This window comes from Phytophthora cinnamomi (genome assembly GCF_018691715.1).
Source record: "Phytophthora cinnamomi strain GKB4 chromosome Unknown Contig53, whole genome shotgun sequence".
NCBI classification, from domain to species: domain Eukaryota; phylum Oomycota; class Peronosporomycetes; order Peronosporales; family Peronosporaceae; genus Phytophthora; species Phytophthora cinnamomi.
Window position 1 is genome coordinate 2,814,529 of NW_027150986.1, and position 22,024 is coordinate 2,836,552.

The window sequence follows — 22,024 nt, forward strand, 5'->3', positions numbered from 1 at the left end:
TCTTCGAGTAAACCTTCAGGATGGCTAGGTTCGGCCTGTCATCTTATTTCTTGCAGCGAGAGCTAGTCTCACTGGGGGCTGCAGCCCTCAGTGTCGCGTGCCCGACGTCGGCACGCGTGACTGCATTACCAGTATGGCGCCCCGCGTCTACTGGATGTTCGCGTTTTTTGTTGGTCCGCGGCGATGCCTGGCATCGCCACGACGACCACCTCCAGGGGGCATGGGAGCTGTGCACTCCCTGGCAAAGTGCCCGATCCTTCCGCAACGGAAGCATCGCACATTACTTCCGTGCTGCTGGTAACCAGCAGCCGTTGCATTCGAGAGGTCCATTGGTTCCGGACCTCCCGTCCTCACTACCGGGCTCGGTTGCGGCTTCGGCACGTTCGCAGGGAGTTTAGCCTGCCGCAGGCTAAACTCTTCTTGCATTGCGAGAGTAATTGCAGCTTCGAGAGTACTCGGGTACTCTCGGAAGAGATAAGTCTTCACAGGCCCATCTCTCAGTCCTTCATGAACGTGACGACTTTAGTCGCCTCGTCTATCGGGTTGGTCACGATGTTCGAGACCAAGTACTGTGCACGCTGCGCGTAAGCATGGACGTCATGCTTACCCTGCTGCAGGTCGAGGAATTCCGCCCTCGACCGGAATTCATTTTGCGGGGGCTCAAACGCTTGTCTGAGCTCCTCTTTGAACACTTCGTACGTGCTAAAGCACGTAGGATCTGAGAGGCGGCGTCCGTACGCCCAACTCCTCGCTCGTCCGCCAAGACACGACATGGCGAACGCAACCATTGACAACGGGTCGACGATAGGTCGAGCCGCTATGACTGTGTCGAGTTCGACAAGCCATCGGAGGAGAGGCTCTCCCTCTCTTCCTACATAATTGCTTACGCTCAATTTTAATGATTGAGCACGCGGTGTCGTCCCCGACGACGCCGTCGCTGAGGAAGCAGCATCACACTGCTCCTTCATGATGAACCCCAGAGCAACACCATGTTGCTCTGTCGGCGATAGCGTACGCAGCATCGTAGCTATCGCCGCTTCTCCAATGACTGTTGATAGTCGTTGGAGGGCCTCCCACTCTGGGTCCGACAGGTGGGGGCAGTCCGCGCGTGCAACATGCGTTGCAGGCGTATTGGAGCTCTCCATGGGCACCTCCGTGCTCATGGGGTTCTCGGCTCCGCGTTCGTACACCTCGTACGAACGTCACGTAGTCGGTCGTTGGACGGACTACAAAGTGCTACCAGGTGTAGTGGGTCTACTTTGGCTCACTACTTTAGCTTACACGTCGCGCAACGTGTATGAGGAAGCGTAGGAGTTTATTAATAATTTGAGTTAATTTTACTTGAGTCCACAAGTATAATATAAATCAAATAAAGACTCCAAGTAGCTAGTTTAAGGTAAGATGAGAACTGTATTGTTTGTAAATTGATCTTCCTCCTAAATCTGCTAAAATTGTTTATCATCTATGAAAGGGGTTGACAGCGGCTGGCTGTCAGAGCCCCGCCAATATGCATGTCTCTAATTGGTAGAAAGATGCTGCTTTCTACCAATAGGATCTTTTGGGTAGGTGTGGACCACTCATTGTGGTGGCCCACTTCAATGTATCTATTGGTGTGCCTTACACCAATGTGAGGAAGTATCTAAAACCTTTAACAGATATTTATCTGTTAAACCATAAGCGACAATTGTCATGCACAAGTGACAGTTGTCACTTGTGACCGTTGTCATGCACAAGTAACTGTTGTCACTTGTGTGTGTAACCCCGTTACAGAGCCTGCACCACGCGCCGTCACCAAGAACAAAACCCACCGCACAAAGGTAATGTTTTTGGTGGCGATTGCCCGCCCACGGAACGATGAGAATCAGTGCATGACCTTTGACGGAAAGGTGGGACTGTGGCCTGTGGTGAAAACCAAGCTTGCTGTTCGCAGTAGCAAGAACCGGCCGAAGGGCACTCCGGTCACGACTCCAGTCGAGATGACCAAGGACGTCTACGAGCGCATGCTGACGCAGCACGTCATCCCCGCGATCAAGCGAGTTTGGCCAGGTAATTTATTTTGCATGTAATTTTATTCTGTTTTGTGCTGACCATTTATTTGTGTGTACGTAAGGTGGAGGTGACAATACAGCAGGACAATGCGCCACCCCACCGTGCCTCGGGCCGGAACGCGGTGAAGGCAGCTGCTGCAGCGGGGGGTTGGTCGATAAAGTTCGCCAACCAGCCACCGCTCAGCCCCGACTTCAACGTGCTTGACTTGGGCTGGTTCGACTCGCTGCAGTCGCTGCAGTACAGGAAACAGACGCGAGACGTCGACGGGCTCATCGCAGCCGTGAAGGCCGCGTTTGAGGAGATGGTAAGTACCACCACCAACAAGTGCTTTCTTACGCTGTAAAGCGTACTAGAGGCGTCGATGCTTGTTGGTGTTAGCAACAGCTACAACATCCCCCACTTGAAAATGGACGCACTAATGAGAGTCGAAAGATTTCCTCACTGTCTCCCGTGCTCGGCTGAGGCGGTTGCAGTTAAGCTTAATAAAACTTCGGTTTGGTAACGGTAATATTAATCATAAAAATTGCCTTCATTCTGATGGTCTGTCGCTAATAGTTCAATTTTGTGACTGCATATTGTTTTTCGGACCAGAGGTAGTATGAAAGAGTTTAGGGGGACAGTTGGTATCAATTGGGCATTTTCCGGATTTTCTCATTTGTCTCCAAGGCGTGCAGTTCTTAGAGAGACTCCCTGTCAAATACCTTCCTCTTCCCCGTTCAGACTGCTGGGATGCCCGCAGCATTTATTGTAAACCTAAATCCCGAGAAAGTACGGAAATAAAATTTGGCGAAGGCCCTCCCGCCAGATTTTTGATTGGCTCCCAGACTGATGGGTGGTCTTTTTCTGGCGTATTTCAAACCAAATTTGAGATTTGGTCCAATTTGATCCGTCCCAAACGCTGCGAGAATCACTCCACTATTTAGGCTAATAGCTCCTGTTCAATTCCCCCGTCCGAGTCATCGATCGCCAAAAACAACGGTGTAGATGATCTTGTCGCACTCCGTCCTGCGATGCTAACTTCCAGTTGAAAATAGATCAGTACGGCCCGGTGCCGATCAATGCTGCCTACTTCGCGGTGTAGCGAATGAGTGCCAAGGCCCCGTTCAATTTTGAAGAGTTCTACGAGGCATTTGGCAAGTCCGTGTCGTCTGATGTCGTTTTCGTCGACGGGCAAGTTCACATCGTGAACCGTGAAAAGGAGGTGGCAACCATACAACATGTCGGTAGTAAATCCCTTGAAAACCCCGAGTCAGTTCTTCCAGCAATCAAGCGCGAAGGTTCACTGCGGAAACATGCCAAAGGGAGGCTGCTAGATAGTGCCGACCGACGACGGCTACCCTGGCCCATTAGGGCGTTGCTGGAAGCACAAGAACCCGACGGTAGCTGGGTCTATTCAAGTAGCTTTGAGTTCATTATGAACGGCACCGCCCCATCGCCGATGGAAGGCATTTCTGGCAAAATGTGGGCCACAGCAGTGGCGATCACGGTCTGGCGCCAGTTCCCCGAGTACTTTGAGCTGCTTGAAACGTACTACGAGAAGGCCATGCTTCACGCTGATGAGAATGTGCTTCGAATTGTGCGATCGGTGTTGCAGTTTGATGCTCTCGATCAGGTAGGCTGCTCCTTTCAATGCTTAGAAGATGCGCCTAATCTCCAATAACTTCCATCGCTCTGCCTGCAGATCCGTCCTTTCAAAAGCGACGAGGCACGAATAATCCGGGAGCAGCTTGCCCGTGAGGCCGCCGCAAAGCACGAGATCGAGCTTAACGAAGAGCTGAAGGTCGCTCGTATGCGCGAGGAAGAAGTTCGAATCGGGAAGCTCAGCTTAGTTCATGCTCGCAGACTGCCGATGTCCACGCAGCAGCTATTTGTCGCCGAGTTGGGCAGCGAAATTACCACCGTCTTCTCCGCGCTGCCGCCAACTTTAATGCAAGAGCAGGATGCACGTGCTCATGGCTCGTTCCACGTTGGTCAGCTGGTCGAAAGCTGCCGTCGTCGTCGCAAGAATGGATCGGTCCTCGCAACTACAAATACATCACCTCGCTGGCACGTATGCCGGATCAGTGCTGTTGACGAGGAAAGTTGTTTGGTTCAGCTGGACTTCCTCGACGGCGAGTGCGAGCGTGAACGAAGGATCCCGATGAAGTATGTGCGCCCTACAGCTACAGGCGCCCAAGAGGCTCGCGCAGCGCAGTTCGAAGCACTGAAACGTTCCTGGAGCCAGCCTATCGAGTGTGAAGCCGAGATCGCTCGGCTAGAGGAGGCCCGCGCAGTCAAGCTGAAGCCGCTACCTTGGGACTCTAGGCACCACCTCGCGCTGCAAGAATCGTCGAGCAGCAAGGACGAAGATGCAGCCCACAAAGACGCAGTCGACAGAACTGCCAGCGACCGGCGCCCTCGATCGTCGGCGAGGCGACCTGCATCTAGAGCGAGCGCACGAGTTGACATGGCCCACCCCGTCGACGCCCTCTTTCAGGCTGCTGCGGTCGTCTTGATGCGGTACGACCGAGCCTACGCTCGCGTGCAGGCGGCCATCGAAGCCGGCGCAAGGCGTTACGCCGCGGCCGTGTTGTACCGCGAGCGCTTCCACGCCTTCGACGAGCTCACCGACGCGCTCGTGGCGCTTGTGGAGAGCACCGTGGACGCACTGGAGGCCATCTGGAGGTGGAAGCAGGGCGGTTCTGCAGACGTTGGCGGCATTAAAACGTTCGTCTGGAAGGGGGACGACTTCGTCGCCACGGTACGTCTGCTAGCCAGCCCACGTTGAAGTTGGCGTGATAAAAACATCTTACCGGTGTATCTGCGATCCGCAGCTCGTCAGGTCGCTCGACTTCTTGGGGGGCTATCGCGAGCTCACCGAGTGGTACGGGGAGGAGTTCCCGCTGGACGGCAACCCCTTCATGCGCTCGTCGTCGTCGCTGCTGGACCGGGCCGAGGAGCGCGGCCTGCAACCTGCCGAGCCGCGGCGGCGGCGGCGGTCGAGCGCATTGCGCGCCGCTGTAAGTCTCAACCTGTCGCACTTTGCGGTTCTAATTTTTCTCATGGGTTCGCTTTGGTGCTGCTGTAGTTGAAGCTCCACAAGCGCTCGGATGACGACCCGGCGGCAACGAGTCCGACGTGGTGGCCCGAGGCCCGCTACTCCGGCGAGCTGCTGCACGGCATCGAGCTGGCCGAGCAGGTAGTGTGTGCGAGAGGCACTTGCGTGGGGAGTTGGTGGTCTGACCTACTGGCGATGTGGTCTGCTGTTGGCTTGCAGAGAGTGCTGGCCGACTTGTTCGCGTCGCGCTGGCTCGAAAAAAGAAGGGCGGACCAAACAGTGGGACCGTGAAAAAGTATTCAGTTCAACCAAAGTATCTAAATGACGTTAAAGGTCTCTTTAGCAGTCGCGCCGCGAGTCTCTCTTGGCGGAGGCAGTTGCTGTGGCGGCTGTAGCAGCGTCACTGCCGGCGTGGCGCCGGCCGGAATGGTAAGCCTCCATGCTGAGGCGGATGAACTCCTTGGTGTAGCTACGGTCAGCCTTGATGGGGCCCTCGACCGGCACATTGAAGAAAGTCCCGCCGCAAATCTCTCTGCGTGCGCTCGCGGGGTTGTTGTTGGCCCACAGCGGCGCGTCTGCGCGCAGCGTGACCTGCAGAAAAGATCGCACAGCGGTTTGTTAGCCCAAGCACACGAAGGATCCTGTGTCGGGTCGTGCGCACCGATCGGGCAGAGTACGGCTTGTCCTCGAACGGTTGTCCGTCGTACGCGACTCTGCGCTGGATGGCACCCTTGGCCTCCACGACGCTGGTGGGCTTGAACACGCCTGGCTGCTGCTGCTGTGCGTGGATCCATGGGCACGCTTCCGTGAGTGCGGAGATAAACAGACGGGGTGGGAAACCCGCTTGCAGCAGCCATGTAGACGCACCGTGCTGTGAGCTCCATACCGGCCCGGCGGTGCAGGCAGACTGGCCCTGGACGATGAGGCCGCCGCGGACTCGGCAGCGCGCCGCGCCTGGCGGGCCTTGGCGTGCTTACACATGATGGCGGAGCGGAACGTGGTCAGCGGCAGCGTGGCGTCGAAGATCTCTTCCAGCTACAGCAAGTATGTGAGAACGAAGCAGGCGTCAGCGGGTCGTGCGGTCGTCAGGTCGACGCGAATCCCGACTTCAAGCAAAAGACAGACCGAGTCGGGCGGGATGAGGCGGCTCGCGACGTCGTCGTACCTGGATCGGAGCGGCGAGCTCTCGCCGGCGCCAGCAGTAGCAGTGGCGGCGGCGGCGCTGGCGGGGAGCTGCGGCTCCTGCACAAGGACGATGCTGTCGCCGTCGGTCTTGCCGGCCCCGATCGTGGCCAGCGACGGGAAGTACCGCACCGAGCGAAAGTTCTCAACGTACGCGTCCTTGTACATGCGCTTCTCGCGCTCGAACGCGACCAGCTCCGACTTCTCCACCATCCGTGGCGACTGGGGCGGTGGCGGCGGCGGCGGCGAGTCTGGCAGCGCGCGCTAGGTTTTGCTCTACGCTGGTACGGCAGCAACCGCACCGCGTTTTTGCTAAGATTAGATTGGATAACTTGGCTACCTACCTACGGTGGACTTGCTGCGTTGTAGGGTCGCTATCGACGACACGCGCCACGCGCGCGGGCCAGCCAGCGAGGCCACGACGACTACGCCAACGCAGCCAAAAAGGATCGAGCGCGGATCGGCTGGCAGGACGTGCCGCTGAGCGGAGCACAGACGGCGGGCGGCGGCGCCGTTGCAGCAGACAGCAGCAACCCCACTTGCCGCTGCGCGGTTCGCATCGCGCGCGGCCTGCAGCGGCTGGCGGCAAATCGCGTGAGCGAGACCTGGTGAACTGAACTCCCAAGATACGCTTGCCCGGCTGTACGCCTTTTCGACCAGCCAATCAGCGACGCGGTTTCTCAGGCCCATCACGTGGCCCTTCTCTGTTTTTTATCAGGTGCCACATTTCGCTGGCTTCCCCTAGGGGCCTGGCAGAGCCTCGGAGACCCTGCGGCGGCGGCCATGCAGGCCGGACGGCCCTATCTACCGCCGGCGCCACCTGCCAAAATCTGCGAGGGGATATAAAACCCCGCGCGCCGGACTTCTATGCGCCTTCCCTTCTTCAAACGCTTTGCGCCGATCTTTTTCGACTTGACGCAGAGCTCCACTGACTCTTGGGCCGCGTGGTACCCGGTACCGCACCGACGACACGACCTGGATTGAGGAGGAATCGTGGAAGGAATGCCGCCCCGCGCCGCCCTGGCCGTCGCGGCAGCGGAGGCGGCGACGGCCAAGCCGATGGTCTCGCCACCGACGACAGCCGCAGCGCTGGTCGCGAGCCCTGCGATCTTCGCTTACGACGCCGCGACACGCCATCCAGTGATGTTGCCAACGCTGCGCGCCCCGGCTCTGGGCGGAACTGCTCCCTTTCTCTTCTGCCCTTACCCTACAAGAAACTGAATCACCTCAAAATCGACTTGCGCTTAGTATGGGGCCCGGGCGCGAACGAACGCTTGCCGAGAAGTAAGTGAGCCAAGACTCAAGCCGATATCTTGTCCGCCACACAAAGCTAAAAGCACCGAGAGCGGAACAGGACGCCAGGCCGGCCGAAGGAGGTTTCGACCCAGACCCGACGCCCAGGTAAGCCCCACCCGCTGCGCATGGTGCTCGGCCTGCCAGACTACCTGCCTGCATGTGCACGTGTGCTCCCCCCTTCCCCGCGCTGCATGCCGCTGCGGCATGTGTGCAATGCACGCCAGCTGGGTGTTTCGGTTTGCGGTTGCGGGTGGAGGGAGGGAGTGGATCCATCCATCCATCCCGAAGCTCGCTCGCAGGCTCGCACGGCTAGCGAAGCACTCTGAGACTCTCCAGGGTCCGCATTCTCACTCGCCTCGCGTTTTGCCGCAGACCTTCCTCTGGCGTTTCGCGCGGCTCCACCGACGTGACACGCGCATTCTTCAATCAATCAGCGCCCGTGGTATTTATAGCCCGCTCGGCACCGACTCAGACACCATGGACCGCGTCAAGCGAGAGGCCTACAGCGACGACGGCTACAGCCACCGGCGCGAGGACCACGTCGCCCCACTGACAAAGGTGCGCGCTCGCCGACATACAGACACGACGCGAAAACCTATTTGAGGCTGACCTCGTTGTGCCAAACTCGCAGGAATCCGAGCCCTGGCGCGGCTCCTCCGGCTTCGGCCTCGCCAACATCCTCAACCGCAGCAGCTCCGGCGCACCCGCCAGCGCCATGCCCAAGTTCAGCCTCCCATCACTCCACAGCTTCGGCAAGCCGCTGCTCACCAAGCCCGAGGTGGCGCTGGCCCCGCAGCACTACGAGGAGGACAACAGTAACCAGTACGTGTCCACCCGCCAACAACTGCAGCAGCAGCAGCGCAGCGCCGACTCGTCTCCCGCTCGGCAGATGTCGCCCAACTCGAGACGCATTGCCCCAGCACCGGCAGACGAAGAAGAGGCGGAGCAAGAGGCAGAAAGCACAGCGGCCAGCACCCGCAGCGGCGGGGCTGCCACGCAGTCGATCCGCGGGGGCCGCTGGACGGCCGACGAGCACGAGCGCTTCCTGGAGGGATTCCGCATCCACGGACACAAGTGGAAGCGCGTGCAGCAGGTGGTGCGCACACGGTCAGTGACCCAAGTGCGCACACACGCACAAAAGTACCTGCTCAAGGTGGCCAAGCTCAAAGCCGAGAAGAAGCAAGGCTCCAAGACCGCGGAAATGACGACGCTAGCTGCCGAGCAACCCAACACAACCACAGCAGCGGCAGCAGCAGAGTCGGTAGATGGCAGCAACACAGCCCCCTCTACACCAGAACACGGCGCCAACACTGACAGCCCACGCAAGACTCCGAGGAAGAAGGTTCGGCGATTGGAGCACGGCAACTGCGACCCCGTGGACCAAGAGTACATCGCCGCCGCTGCAACAACATTGTGCTTCCTCATGAGCCAGAAGATCGACTCGCTGTTTGACACGAGACACGAACCCAAGCTGGATGCCAACAACGGGGACTATGAACCCTATGACTGTTACGCTCCGCAGCCGGCAAGACAACCTGACGCCGAGCGCAGCGAGTCCCGCAAGCGGTCGTACATGCACTTTATCACGGAACAGCAGGATGACTACTCGTCGTCCTACGAACCCGCCCACGGCGAGCCTTCGTCGTACACAATTGAAGGCAGCAAACTTTGCTCGTAAGCAGCGAGCCAGCACCCGCCAGTTTTCAGACCCACGAAGACTTGAAGCAATATTGTGCGGAAACTGGCAGACGGAGCCAAGCCTAGCATAATTCCGCGAGTTCCTCTTCTCACCAACGGAAGTGATCGCGTGTCTTCTTGTGGACGCTTGCTCAAGTGTACATATCTTATGTATATATGGAGATATCCTCTCCACGCCTGGTGGGAGTCAAGATGGCTGCGGAGGCAGGGAAGATTAGCCAGCATCGGATTGCTCTGATGCTGGTGGTATTTGTAAGTTAGTCGCTATAGTATAGATCCCCCGCTTTCATCTCTTGATGGTGCTGGAGTGGCAACACTGCCAGCAGACCTTCACCTCCCGTGCGAAGAAGATAGCTCCACCTTTTTCTTAATATACTTGTTATTTCGCAACTCATCAATCCTCATTGCTATTTGCGTCAATAGCCTTCGCACGAAGACTGAGGTGTTTGAAGCACGAGATAACCTGTAACTTGTCAGCTTCCACTTCGTGTGCCGCCTCCTGGTCACGTTTGCGCAGCACCTGTTGTTGTTTAACAAGCAGTTCTTCAATGTCCCGGCGATCAGACGCCATTTCCTCCGTCTCCACTCCATCGTTGAGCTTGGCAGCCTAAACAAGAAAACAACAACAATAAAAGTAAGAACCTCATTTGAACATCGATGCACAAACCGCGCACTACTAACCTCTTCAAGAGCCTCCAGCGCCAGGTTCAGTTCACCAAAGTTTAGTTGGCACCTCGCCAATGTGAGGAACCCGTCGCTCCATGTCGGGGCCAACTCGATTGCCTTACGCGCGAACTGAACGGCCTGGAAATCCTCGTACACCGCCATTGAGGCCTGCGCCAGCATCTCGTACAGCGCCGCATTGCCCGGATCGACGCCCAGAGCTTCTTGCCACCTGCCCATTGCCGCTCGGAACCTGCCCGCCTCTGCGAGTGTATTGCCCTCGTCTTTTAGCCGCCTCACCTTGGCCTGGACGTCTTCGAGCAGCTCCACCCGACACTTCACTCGGCTGGAAGCGGACGCTTCTTGTGCTTCTTTTTCCAAAGCCTCAACGCTTGAAAACGCTCCATATACTGATGCTGAGAGGGCCTTGTCGCCCCCAACTGCGTCCTGGCGCCGCCGCTTCTTCGACGGCTTCAACGCGAATCGCACTGGCGCCGCCGCCATCCCTGCAAGTTGCTATCCAGCACTGCCCATACAAAAGCCAGGTTTCATTTTCTACCCGTACCAGTTATTTGATCGCGTAATCTGCTATAGCACATGTTCTTAACTTTTTTTGTTTTGACTGGCGTCGGCAATATCACCAAGCGACAGCGAGTGCAGCAGACCTAGCCGACCACCATGAAGCTCGACGTGACCGCCATGCGCTACCTGACCAAGGAGCACTTCCGCGTGCTGACAGCCATCGAGATGGGTATGAAGAACCACGAGGTGGTGCCCGTGGAGCTCATCGCCAGCATCGCCAAGCTGCGCCACGGCGGCGTGCAGAAAATCCTGTCGCACTTGCTGCGCAACAAGCTCATTGCCCACGACGGCAACGCGTACGACGGCTTCCGCCTCACGTACAACGGCTACGACTACCTGGCGCTGCGTGTGTTCCTGCAACGCGGCCACATCGTTGGACTGGGCCGCCAGATCGGCGTCGGCAAGGAGTCGGACATCTACCTGGCCACGCAGGAGGACGGCACGGAGGTCGCCATCAAGTTCCACCGCCTTGGCCGCACGTCGTTCCGCGCCGTCAAGTCCAAGCGCGACTACCTTAAGAACCGCAAGTCGGCCAGTTGGTTCTACATGTCGCGCCTCTCGGCCATGAAGGAGTACGCCTTCTTGAAGGTGAATCAGTGGAGGATGTAGGAATGATCACGTGTGAGGTCGCTGCAGCTCAATGGTATTGTTGTTTCGTGATGCAGGCACTGTACGACCGTGACTTCCCGACACCGACGCCCATTGATTGCAACCGCCACGCGATCTGCATGAGCCTCGTGGATGGCTACCCGCTGAACCAAGTGCGTCGTCTGGCCAACTCCAAGGACGCGTACGACACGGCAATGTCCATTGTTGTACGACTGGCAGAGTATGGACTGGTGCACTGTGACTTCAACGAGTTCAACATCATGATTGGAGACGATGGCAAGATCACCATGATCGATTTTCCGCAGATGATCTCGACGTCGCACCCGAATGCGTCCGAGTACGTGCATGTAGAGTTTTGGTTGTATATCTTATCGTGCTAACGCTTATCCATTTTGTAGGCTGTTTGACCGCGATGTGCACGGACTGGTGAAGTTTTTCTCGCGTCTGCAAGCCGGTGCCTACACTCCTGACGTAAATTGCAATCGAAGTAGTCTGAGCATTTTCCAGTGACAATGATCAGATATGCTAACTACGTTTTTGTTTGACGTTTGCAGCGTGTCCCGAAGCTGAAGGACATCGTGGCGGATGAGAACGTGCGCCTGGACGAAGATGTGGAGGCCAGTGGCTATGGCAAGGAGTTCGGCGAGAAAGTGCACGACGTAAGGAGCTGCGGCTAAAAATGCCACTGTGGAATGCAACGAGTAGCTGACGGATGTGGTTCCGGTTGTTTTCTCATTTGCAGCTCTCGATCTTCTCGGCTCACCAGATTGGTGAAGTAAGCGACAGTGACGATGATGACAGTGAGGATGACGATGGCAGCGAAGAGGAAGGTGAGGGTGAGGAGGAAAATGGCGACAAGGAGGAGGTTCCTGACCTTGTCCAGGGAGTTGAAGCCACGACTCTGGGTAGCGAGGGGGGCCAGTCCGATAACGACGACGATGAGGATGGTGAAGAAGAGCAGGATGCGTTTGCCGTGGAGAACGAGATCATCAAACAGCGAGTGCAGCGTGACCGGCAAGCACGTCAAAAGGCGGGCGGTAAGCGGCGGTCGCGCAACTCAGCCAAGTTGAGCATTAAGGGCAAGCTTTACCACAAAAACGACTGGTAAGCCGAAGAATCATGGTGCGAAGCCGTTGCTCGCCGCCGATTGTAGAATGCTGGTAGAATCTTTGGTAGAATATCATTTCGCCAGCGTTATTCATACAATACATTTCTTGTATGAAACTCTTCATATTTGTATTTTGGGGTCAAATAAGAATTCGTTGGCGACGAGATTTCTCGCTGTGTTGTTATGGCGGTCGAACGGCTATTGAATAACACAGGATGCACTCTGCGCGGCCGCGTCTCCCATATCCTTGAGCACTTTTACTACAGCCTTATGCTTGCCGTCCATGGCGTAGTCAAAGGGCAACTTCCCGTTCGCGTCTTTCTTGGAGGAATCCGCCTTGTTTTCCATCAGCAGTCTAACTATTTCCACTTTGCCACCTTCGGCTGCGCCGTGGAGTGCCGTCATCCCCGTTGTCGTCTCTGCATTAATGTTTGCACCCTTTTGCAGCAACACCAACGTGGCCTCTTTGTGGCCGCTGATAGACGCCCAATGCAATGCCGTTCGACCGCTTTTATCCGCCTACCAAGTCGCAGTCACAACACGAAGAGGAACACACATTAGCACCAACACCGTGCTACGGAAGCCTCACCAACAACACATACCCCGTCGATTTCTGCGCCTCTGTCCAAAAGCAATGTACACAACTCTGCGTGATTGCCTCCTGCCGCGCGGTGGAGCGCCCGTCGGTCTCCTGCTCCGGGTGCGTTGACATCAACGGATTTCTCCTCCAGAATCTGCAGACACGCGCCCTTGTCGCCATTATGCGCTGCCTTGTGAAGCGGCGTGTCCGACGGCATCGCTCTATGGGTATTGTCTGTGTGTGTGGAGGCGGCTCACTCGATTAACAGCAGCCGATGCAGTTGCAGGTGCAGCAGCCGTCTAGGCGTCTAGAAAATAAAGCGCGCGGTCGTCGGCACTGGCGCTGGCAGACTGGCGGGCGGGCGGTGTAGCTCCCTACTGCTGGCTGGGGACTGGGCGGGGTCAGGTGGCCGCAGCACCTTAGCGGAGCTTAGCTGGGCAGCGCGTCGCAAGTAGCAGTTAGGGGCGCGCTTGCCTCTCCGTCTTGTCAGAGGACGCGGGGGCGGGGACGACGAGGCAGAGTTCAAGCTCTACTGCAGCTATCTTTGGTTCTGGGTTTCAAGCGCTATCTATAGCTTCTTGACCGACGCGACCTTTCAGTCTGATTCGCCAAAAAAAACTTCAACTTATAGATGCGGAGTGATTGTCGCCAGCACCTTTAACCTGCGAAATGGACGCGATGGCGACGGTGGACGTGGAGGCGAGGGCGGAGGATAATGCCGAGCGAGTGTCGCTGACGCAGTCGCCGTCGACGCGACGCCCGCTGCTGCCGATCTTGCCCCAGTATCCGCCACCGGCGGGGGCGCTGGTCGTCGACAGGGAGGAGACTCGCGTAGGTGCGCACAACGAGCAGCGATCTCCGCGTTTGTTGCATTTGCAGCGTCTTTAGTAACAATGTGATGTTGTGCACAGTGTACCTTGCGCCACTCATGACGACGTCGAAGGAGATATACTTCGCCAAGCACAAGGACTTGTTGGAGGTGAGTAAAGCTGTTTTGGCCAATACTGAAGAGCAAGAGGGAGAAGAGAGGTCGAAAAAGCAAATGCTCGTGTCGTTAGATAGGCACTTGGCTCGCATTCGTAAATTGGAGCAACTGTCGGTAGTATCTTCGAACCAACAGTTCTCGAGCGTCTTTGATGTCCCATCCTCGGACGGTCAGACTCGTACTAGTGCACCAGCTGCTTCAAGCACCGCTGAAACTAGTTCTACGGCTGCGTCAGCTGATGGACAGTTGAAGAAAATGAAACAACGAGTGCGGTTGCTGCCCATTACGGATGATGACCGTACTATCTTCTGGGAGACGATCAAGGGCTACGAACGAATGCGAGCGTACTACCACCAGACAGTACTGGTAGGTGGGGCATCAACTCCGATGGGTTTCAACATGGAAGCAGCTTTTAAGAAAATGGTGCGCGTTGATTGTTTGTTTTGTGGCTATGTAGCATCCATTGTGGGCTAACAACTGCCCCGTGCTGTAGTTACTAGAAGAGAGACATCAACGGTGGGTCAACGCCCACGAAAGCCGTCTCGAAGAAAACAAAAGCAGAAAGGTACAGGAGGATGAAAACTACGAACGCAGAGTGCTAGAGGCGACTTCCGAATTTCGTGCCCAGCAACGTCTGCAGAAGCGTATTCGCGACCAACTAATGTGCGAGGCGCAAAATATGCAGCCGATCGTAATGCTGGGTGCATTTACTCAGAAAATGTTGCGCTTCCTGATGCTTCACTGGAGTCGATGCCGTCTAGAAATTCATCTTGCACGCACCGTTCGAATCTGGAGGCAGCATCGCTCAATCAAACGCACAAACTCGCGCGCGGCGCATCTGCTGATAGAGTGGCTCCAGAAAAGTGCCGCTGTGAAAAGTATGAGCTTCCGCGTATTTAGAGGACTGCGGATCTTTGTACGTCGAGTGAAATGTGTGCAAGGTCTTTGGAAAAAAAGGCAAGCCATCCGAAAGCTCAAGTTTCTGATTGTGGAGAAGGCATGGAATGACCTAGAGACGGTGTATGTGGATACCGCTATTGAAGAATACGAAAACAAGCGCTTGGAGGTATGTCCACTGCCTGCTATGATTGGTGTATGGAAATCTTATTCTTGTTTTGTTAGGAAGAGCAGCATGGAGCTCCAAAAAAGTGGCCAAAAACTGGGTCTAACCCAAAGAGTCGAAAAAAGCGCGAGATATGGATGAGGTTTGTTCCGGAGTCAGTTAGAACCGAAGTAATTATCGAGTTCCTGCAAAAAGCTGAAAAGGAGTATACACAGAAATTTCGAAATCAAGAAGACGATTTCTTCCCTCAGTTGGTTCAAACACTCCGGGGGGAGCACCCGAACCGTGCGAGAACTTACATCAAAGCTGTGGCGACGAAGTACGCACTATGCGGGAAAGTGGTTGAAACATTGCTCCGTTATCCAGGGGCAGTAGGCGAGGGAGTAGTGGTGGTCAAGTCTTTTGATGCACATTCAGCACTTGTCAGTGAACTGATAAAAGTAGGGCGTGCCCGTTGCAACAAGCGCCCAAATTCGAGGTCGCCTGTTCGATCTTGATACTGGCGACTGATCGATCTAAAGCCCGTCGAGAATGCAAAGTGATGAGAATGTTCGAGGAGTGCTTGAAGATAAAGCCAAGCAGGAAAGCGAAGAACATAAAAAGCAACTAGCGCTGTTGCTCCAAAGGCGGCAGCTGCTTCGACAAGCTTCTCCTGAGACTAAAGGTAAAGAAGTTTAATAATAATCAGGATCTTTAGACCTTCTCTGACAACACTGGAGTAGGTGCTCCACTATTGACATCAGAGCCGCACCAGCCTCCAATTTTACCATCAAACGGGTTGAAGCATGTGGATGACCAGCGAAATGCACGATTGCCTAAGCAATCCTTCGGATTGGTGGCGGTATCTTACAACTTTAAAAACCTTCCGATGCTGTCAGAGAGAACCAAGGATGTGGCGATGTCACTTTTCGACAGTCTAGTTGATCAGCACTTCAATCGGTTCTCACGCAGGGGATCACGACTTCTGTTGAATCCCTCAGTAATTGAATTCCAGGATACCATGAAAGAACTGAAAAAAATATGCTCCGAGGAACCAAACTCGTCGTTTTTCATGTGTTTGTCGGTAAGTAGACCAACATACCCTTCGTTTTTTTTATTCAGCTCACGTTGATCATGCCTACAGACCCATGGTGCTCGAGTTACCCGCGGTACCAACGAGGGGTCCTACGTACTCTTCAGTGAGACGAGACTTTCGTCCGAGGAAGAACTTGTGCTTACAGCCATTCATGAACGCGATCTTGCTCAAATGATTCATGGTAAGCGCTACCATATTACCTAGTTGATAGTGCATTGCCTTGTTAACGATGAAGTTTCGCGATCCGTGCAGATATTCCATGTAAGAACAAATTTGTTGCACTAGAACTCTGTCAAACCCAAGAACCAAAAGACAAAATTGTGGATGAAGCTGATACTATTCGCCACCGCATACATGAGCAATTTTTCCCCAAATTGCACAAGCAAATTGTACAACTTCGTCTTCAGATGTTACTGGATCGTGGCGTTCGGATGCCTTCAAACGAGGAACTTACTGAGGAAGCGATACGATCGAATCCGAAGTTACTCAATCTCATTTTGATGGAGTCTTGTGACGTAAAGAGTGAAGTGCCCGTTCGAGCCAACGATGAGCGTGTCAGTAACTTCTTGCTTCGATTTCGTGACGCGTTTCGAGGTGCAGCAATAACACCAAATCTGGATAAAGAAAATGATTTTGACCAAGGTCCTCGGAACTCGCTTTTTGCGAAAGAAGTCCTCGAATATGTTTGTAGATCAATACGCGATGATGCCACGGCGCACAATGCTCTAGTTCGTACCGAGTATAAGAGTCAAGTTCGAACAAGGTATGAGCATGCCGCTGAATTTCAAGATATCACCCACACACCAGGTGTTTTGGGTGCTGAGTGTGCGATTGACTTCGGACTAGGTGAAATACCGGGTACGCACAAGATAGCCTGTTGATATGCTAACTTCTCTAATGCGCCGGAGTGGAAGTTAATACTCATCACTGCTGTCGATGTTTATGTTGTATTGTATAGAGCCGCCAACGATGTCACCGACTCCACCTGCTTTTGTCTCTTCTAGTCTCAACAGCATCACATTAAGATGGAACTACACCATACCAAGCTCCACTTCAGAGCTACCGACTGTGCTCGGATATCACATTCAGCGCCGCGGTCATGGCCGAGCGTGTTCGGATGAGGCAAGCGAAGCAAGCGCATGGAAGAGAGCTGCGGCATTCCAAGTATTGAGTTACGAAGAAGTAGTGAGAGACGGGGTTGTTCCTCCCGCCACAGTCACAGTGTATGGATTATCAAGCGACACTGCCTACTGTTTCAGAGCTCGAGCACGCACTGCCGGTGGCTGGGGACCATTTTCCGCCTCTACGTCAGGTTATCGCACTCATTCCGCTACTTCTACCTTGGATCAGCATGAAACAATTCGGCTTGCTGCACTACGGGAGGGAGCGAAGGGCATTGCAAAAATCATGGAAAAACATAAGAACGCCGGTGCTATCCACCGATACGCTGCGGAAATCCTGGCAACCATGGCGATGAAGGGTACGTTGCAGCTTTGCCTTGTTGCTAGTGTACCCTGTCTACTTTGTGATGTTCACTTCGATTGTTAGGAACGTTGACAGTTCGAGGACGACATCCGGGTGTACAGCCGCTCGAACCCTCCGACTTACCAGTTGTAATTGCCGTTCGAAACGCGATGCTAAAATTTAAGAAGGACATGCACCTCCAGCAGCAAGGCTGCATTTTGTTTGGACGGCTTGCTGGAGTTAGTGGTATGCAAACGGTCAAAAGGGTTATCCCTTGTAGCTTTGTATGGCTTTGGCTTTGTGATGAAAACACTCACATACGAACTCGTTGTGCCATGGGTTTTACTACCATTCTCAGCAACATGGAGAGCAGCACTTTTGTCGGTGGATCAGCCGTCTATCACGAGCATCGTTCAAGCCATTGTTAATCGAAGTGACCGTGACTTCAACAGCGACCTCACTCGTTGTGCTACTTGGGCGCTTGAGCAACTTCGAGTTGGTGCGATAGGATTGCGCCAAAAACCACGACATGTACTGAGTGAACACGCGGCTGCTACACGACTGCAAAGTATGTATCGCTGCCGAAAGGCACGAGAAGGAGTGCGAGAGCTCGCACGCTCCATATATGCCCAAGCGATTGATCCAACAAGCGGCATGACGTACATCTTCAACACACGCACAGGGGCAACATTCTGGGAACTGCCACAATTTGCCTTGTAATGCTGCAACAAAACTGAAGTGCAAACGAATGAATAGTATTATTCTCTATCTCGAAATCAGTGCCAGCCTGCTCATCATACAAAGCCTACGGACAGGAAATCTAGCGCCGGGCACGACGTTGCGCTCTTTGCTGTGCGCGTTGGACGTGTTGTGCTTTCTTACGCTTGCGGATACGCTCCTCGCGTTTGGCGGCCTCGCGTTTCTGCTCCGCCGTCTTTTTCACAACCTGCTCCTTCTTCTTGAACCGTTCCTTAAGTTTTTCTTCTGCACGCTGCCACTTAGGTTTCTTCTTATCCTCGTTGCCAGAATCGTCATCATCGTCGGAATCGTCCGCCTTACCCAGCAGCGCCTTCTCGTACTCTTCCTCCGTGATCTTGCCCTTTTTCAACTTTTTGTATAGCTGCTCTTCCTCAGCCAGCTCGTCCCATTCCTCAACAATCTGCTGGTGCAGACCCTTCTTCTTCTCACGACGACGCGGGTGCTTTTGGTTCTCTTCCTCCAGCGGACGTTTGCGCTTCTTCTCACGCATCTCGGCATTCTTCTTGTCGCGTTCTTCGTTCTCTTTCGCAATGGCTACCAGTTTCTTCTGGCGCTCCTTTTCACGAGCCTTGTCCTTGTACTTAATGTCAGTTGTCTTGATGCCAGTCTTCTCGAAGTTAATGCGCACGTTACGCAGCTCGTTAATCTTTGGCAGCTGAAGAAGACAGAAGCCGCGTGCCACGGCACCCAGATCAAGCTCCTTAAAACGGAAAATGAACTGGCACTGATGCTCTTTGTAAGACCGCACGAACGCCATGAAGGCCTTAGTGCCCTTCTCAAGCAAGTCACGGTCTTCCAACACCAGTGACTTCACCTTGGGCAGCACATCTTCCATCGTGTCGAGTGGGACTGTCATTTCCTCGCATGGCACCTTTCGGATTTTCAGGAAGTTCACATACGCGTCCTCGTTTGAAGACAGGAAAGACAACGCACACCCCGAGCGGCCTGCACGTGCCGTACGGCCCACGCGATGCACGAAAAAGTTCGGGTCCTGCGGAGGATCATACTGCACGATCCAGTCCACGTCCGGCAGATCGATGCCACGTGCGACGACATCCGTGCAAACCAGCAGTCCCGACTTGAGCGACGAGAAGAGGTCATAGTTCGTCGTCCGCTTCTTCTGCGGCATCTTGCCATGAAGTGCCACGACGGGCATGTCCTTCGTCCCCTTGAACAACTCTTCCAGCACACGCGCGAAGAAGTCGACGGATCCGCACGTCGAGAAGAACACAATGAGCTTCTCGCCCTTCTTGGAGTGCACGAAGTGGTGCAGCGCCGACAGTCGCTGGTCGTGGCCCACCAAGCAGTAGTAGTTCTGCAGCGTGGACGGCGTCACCTGCGTGTTGTTGGCCACCTGCACCGAGATGGTCGCCGGGTTGCGCAGACCAGCTCGCGCCAGCGCCTTCACCTCCTGTGTCTGCGTGGCCGAGAACAGCCCCGTGCGCCTCTGCTTGGGCAAGTGCTCCAGGATCTTGTTGAGACTCACCTCGAAGCCCATGTCCAGCAGCGTGTCGGCCTCGTCCAGGATGAGCATCTCGAACTCGCGCGTCTCGACGCTGGAGCCGACGCAGCGGTTCAGCAGGTCCTCGGTTCTGCCGGGTGTGCCGATGACAACCGAGCACTTGCCCACGGCCCCTCGGATGAGCGACAGGTCCTCGTCCACGCTGGTGCCGCCCACGAACAGCAGCAGCTGCACGCTGGGCAGCGCGCGCGCCACGAACTTCTCGGCGCACTCGAAGATCTGGCGCGCCAGCTCTCGCGTGGGCGAGATGACCATGGCCACGAGCTTGGTGACGTCGGCGTGGCGCGGCGCCGTGATGCTGCCGTCCGCCAGCTTGCTCTTGAGCAGCTGCACAATGGGCAGCACGAAGGCCAGCGTCTTGCCGCTGCCGGTGCACGCGTCCACGCACACGTCCTTGTTGGACAGGAACAGCGGCAGCGTGGCCGCCTGCACGGGCGTCATGTGCTCGAAGCCCAGCGCATCGGTCTCCGCCAGGATCTCGGGGCACAGCGCCGGCTGGAAGTCGTGGAACCGCATGACGGCCAAGGCGAGAAGTGGTTGACTGGCTAATGGAGACCAGCGCTTTTAGAATTAGAAACGCGATGATAGAAATAGAAACGAAGTCGACGGATGGTTAGAAATGGCTTCAACTTCAACATGTCTTCGATTGGTTATGCTAGAACTCTGTCTACGTTAGCTCAAGGCAGCATCGACCTACTTTACTGCCACTTGCCACGTATTTGGTGCACGTTGTCCTGGACCTTGGTCAGCTCGGGCTTGAAGTTGGCGATCGCGTCGATCTTGGCGCGGATTTCGGGCGTGATCTTGGCCTCGAACTCGAGCGCCTTCAGATTCTCCTCGAGTTGCTCGATCCTCGACGCACCGAGCAGCACCGTGGACACGTTCGTGTTGGCGACGCACCAAGCAATGGCCAGCTGAGGCAGTGTGCAGCCAACCTCCTTGGCGACCTCCTCGAGCTGAAGAGCCTTGGCAGTTTTCTCCTCAAGGCCGTTCGAGAGCACCTTTTGAAAACCCGGGACCGACATGCGGGAGCCCTACAAACCGAATGAATGGGATCATACGCAGTTTAGTATAGCTGAACAACGGCGCATTGAAAGGCGCAAAGAGTACCTTCGGGATTCCGTTCTTGTACTTGCCAGTAAGCACTCCAGCGGAAAGCGCCGAAAACGCCGTCACACCGTACTTGTACTTCTTGTACAGATTCACGAAGTCATAGTCCACGCGAGAGCGATCGAGGATGTTGTAACGAGTTTGGTCGCAAATCTGCAGGTGAAGGAAACGTCAGAACACTCAAACCACACGCGTGGGAAGCAAGAAGTCGAACTCACCGGCCGAATGAGTCCCAGGCGATCAGCCACCTCACAGGCCTCAATGATCTCAGCCCCCGTCCACTCACTGGTGCCCCAGTAGAACGCCCATCCTTGCTCGATCACGTAGTTCATGCCGCGCACAATCTCCTCCATCGGCGTGTACGGGTCCTGGCGGTGGCAAAACACGACGTCTACGTAGTCGAGGTCGAATCGCTTGAGCGATCCCTTCATGCCTTCAATGATGTGCTTACGGCTGAGTCCTGTGTCGTTCGGGCCGCCTCCGCCGTGCGCCAGCTTGGTGCCGAAGAAGAGTTTGGTGGTGAGCACCAGGTCCTCGCGGCTCCAAACGCCGCGCTCGATGCCCGTCTTGACGATCTTGCCGATGAACTTTTCGGCCTCGCCGTCCGCGTACGTCTCAGCGGAGTCGAAGAAGTTAACTCCGCTCTTGAAGGCACGCTCGAAGACAGCGTAGGACTTTTCGAAGTCCATCTGCATGTCGAAAGTCACGAAGCTGCCGAAGCCGAACTTGGACACCAGCAGCCCGGAGTTGCCCAGGAAGCGATACTTCATGTTGTTCGTGGGCTTGGATTCGGCACTCATCGCGGCGAAGTAATACTACGTAGAAATAGTCGGCGCTTGTCTTGGACGTGGCGGATTGAATTGTGCGTCAGCGAAGTGCGCACGAAGACATGAGCCCGAGGTCTTCAAGACGATGATGATGACGATCAAATGATTGCGATGTGCTTTCGTCTGGAATTGGCAAAACATGGTGGACTGAGGCCACTGCACTCGCCACATGAAAATACTTTGAGCTCCCGTTATGATTCTCGTCGCGGGGGTTGCAAAACCGAGTGCTTCATGATGAAGCCTTCACTACCGCCACCTGAACCAGCAAACGGTTAAGGTACTCTTGGTACTCTTCCAATCCACCTCATTGATTTGAGCTGCTACCTAGGACGCGCCGCGACTTCTGATTGGCCGTCTCGTTTAACTCTGAAGATTGGCCTCTCGTTCCGGTTCGGCCATCAATCTTCATCTTGCG

The 22,024-nt window shown here is 55.2% G+C and overlaps 11 protein-coding genes across 14 annotated transcripts; 6 read left to right on the top strand and 5 right to left on the bottom strand.

Moving 5' to 3' along the window:
• Positions 1-1,976: 1,976 nt before the first annotated feature.
• IUM83_00800 (uncharacterized protein) lies at positions 1,977-2,392 on the top strand (the record flags this gene model as incomplete). Its single annotated transcript, XM_067924601.1, has 2 exons — positions 1,977-2,036; positions 2,111-2,392. 2 exons carry the CDS (start codon positions 1,977-1,979, stop codon positions 2,390-2,392), a joined length of 342 nt encoding a protein of 113 aa, XP_067788605.1.
• A 1,116-nt stretch (positions 2,393-3,508) lies between these two features.
• IUM83_00801 (Amino Acid-Polyamine-Organocation (APC) Family) lies at positions 3,509-5,377 on the top strand (the record flags this gene model as incomplete). The annotated part of the gene is made up of 5 exons (XM_067924602.1): positions 3,509-3,661; positions 3,731-4,789; positions 4,863-5,048; positions 5,117-5,227; positions 5,306-5,377. 5 exons carry the CDS (start codon positions 3,509-3,511, stop codon positions 5,375-5,377), a joined length of 1,581 nt encoding a protein of 526 aa, XP_067788606.1.
• Positions 5,378-5,425: 48 nt separating this feature from the next.
• Positions 5,426-6,958, bottom strand: IUM83_00802 (the record flags this gene model as incomplete). Of its 4 annotated transcripts, XM_067924605.1 has the most annotated exons (5): positions 5,426-5,677; positions 5,748-5,861; positions 5,954-6,121; positions 6,212-6,519; positions 6,613-6,958. In XM_067924605.1, 5 exons carry the CDS (start codon positions 6,956-6,958, stop codon positions 5,426-5,428), a joined length of 1,188 nt encoding a protein of 395 aa, XP_067788603.1. The 4 variants fall into 4 exon arrangements, with proteins under 4 accessions (XP_067788603.1, XP_067788602.1, XP_067788601.1 ...); XM_067924604.1 differs by lacking the exons at positions 6,212-6,519; positions 6,613-6,958 and having other exon boundaries at positions 5,748-5,858; positions 5,954-6,067; XM_067924603.1 differs by lacking the exons at positions 6,212-6,519; positions 6,613-6,958 and having other exon boundaries at positions 5,954-6,067.
• A 1,083-nt stretch (positions 6,959-8,041) lies between these two features.
• IUM83_00803 (LHY protein) lies at positions 8,042-9,242 on the top strand (the record flags this gene model as incomplete). The annotated part of the gene is made up of 2 exons (XM_067924607.1): positions 8,042-8,122; positions 8,196-9,242. 2 exons carry the CDS (start codon positions 8,042-8,044, stop codon positions 9,240-9,242), a joined length of 1,128 nt encoding a protein of 375 aa, XP_067788604.1.
• A 414-nt stretch (positions 9,243-9,656) lies between these two features.
• Positions 9,657-10,429, bottom strand: IUM83_00804 (Tetratricopeptide repeat protein 33; the record flags this gene model as incomplete). The annotated part of the gene is made up of 2 exons (XM_067924608.1): positions 9,657-9,869; positions 9,944-10,429. 2 exons carry the CDS (start codon positions 10,427-10,429, stop codon positions 9,657-9,659), a joined length of 699 nt encoding a protein of 232 aa, XP_067788609.1.
• Positions 10,430-10,603: 174 nt separating this feature from the next.
• IUM83_00805 (Atypical/RIO/RIO2 protein kinase) lies at positions 10,604-12,224 on the top strand (the record flags this gene model as incomplete). The annotated part of the gene is made up of 5 exons (XM_067924609.1): positions 10,604-11,095; positions 11,173-11,453; positions 11,515-11,587; positions 11,671-11,775; positions 11,859-12,224. 5 exons carry the CDS (start codon positions 10,604-10,606, stop codon positions 12,222-12,224), a joined length of 1,317 nt encoding a protein of 438 aa, XP_067788610.1.
• A 198-nt stretch (positions 12,225-12,422) lies between these two features.
• On the bottom strand, positions 12,423-13,021 carry IUM83_00806 (Ankyrin repeat-containing protein; the record flags this gene model as incomplete). The annotated part of the gene is made up of 2 exons (XM_067924610.1): positions 12,423-12,743; positions 12,827-13,021. The coding sequence occupies 2 exons, from the start codon at positions 13,019-13,021 to the stop codon at positions 12,423-12,425; spliced, it is 516 nt and encodes a 171-aa protein (XP_067788607.1).
• A 452-nt stretch (positions 13,022-13,473) lies between these two features.
• Positions 13,474-14,282, top strand: IUM83_00807 (uncharacterized protein; the record flags this gene model as incomplete). The annotated part of the gene is made up of 3 exons (XM_067924611.1): positions 13,474-13,639; positions 13,716-14,155; positions 14,247-14,282. 3 exons carry the CDS (start codon positions 13,474-13,476, stop codon positions 14,280-14,282), a joined length of 642 nt encoding a protein of 213 aa, XP_067788608.1.
• A 1,570-nt stretch (positions 14,283-15,852) lies between these two features.
• On the top strand, positions 15,853-17,876 carry IUM83_00808 (uncharacterized protein; the record flags this gene model as incomplete). Its single annotated transcript, XM_067924612.1, has 7 exons — positions 15,853-15,915; positions 15,976-16,108; positions 16,180-16,188; positions 17,240-17,407; positions 17,476-17,637; positions 17,750-17,775; positions 17,844-17,876. The coding sequence occupies 7 exons, from the start codon at positions 15,853-15,855 to the stop codon at positions 17,874-17,876; spliced, it is 594 nt and encodes a 197-aa protein (XP_067788598.1).
• Positions 17,877-18,211: 335 nt separating this feature from the next.
• Positions 18,212-20,188, bottom strand: IUM83_00809 (putative DEAD/DEAH box RNA helicase; the record flags this gene model as incomplete). Its single annotated transcript, XM_067924613.1, has 1 exon — positions 18,212-20,188. One exon carries the CDS (start codon positions 20,186-20,188, stop codon positions 18,212-18,214), a length of 1,977 nt encoding a protein of 658 aa, XP_067788599.1.
• A 182-nt stretch (positions 20,189-20,370) lies between these two features.
• Positions 20,371-21,582, bottom strand: IUM83_00810 (Voltage-gated potassium channel beta-2 subunit; the record flags this gene model as incomplete). Its single annotated transcript, XM_067924614.1, has 3 exons — positions 20,371-20,706; positions 20,783-20,935; positions 21,001-21,582. 3 exons carry the CDS (start codon positions 21,580-21,582, stop codon positions 20,371-20,373), a joined length of 1,071 nt encoding a protein of 356 aa, XP_067789137.1.
• Between the last annotated feature and the right edge of the window lie 442 nt (positions 21,583-22,024).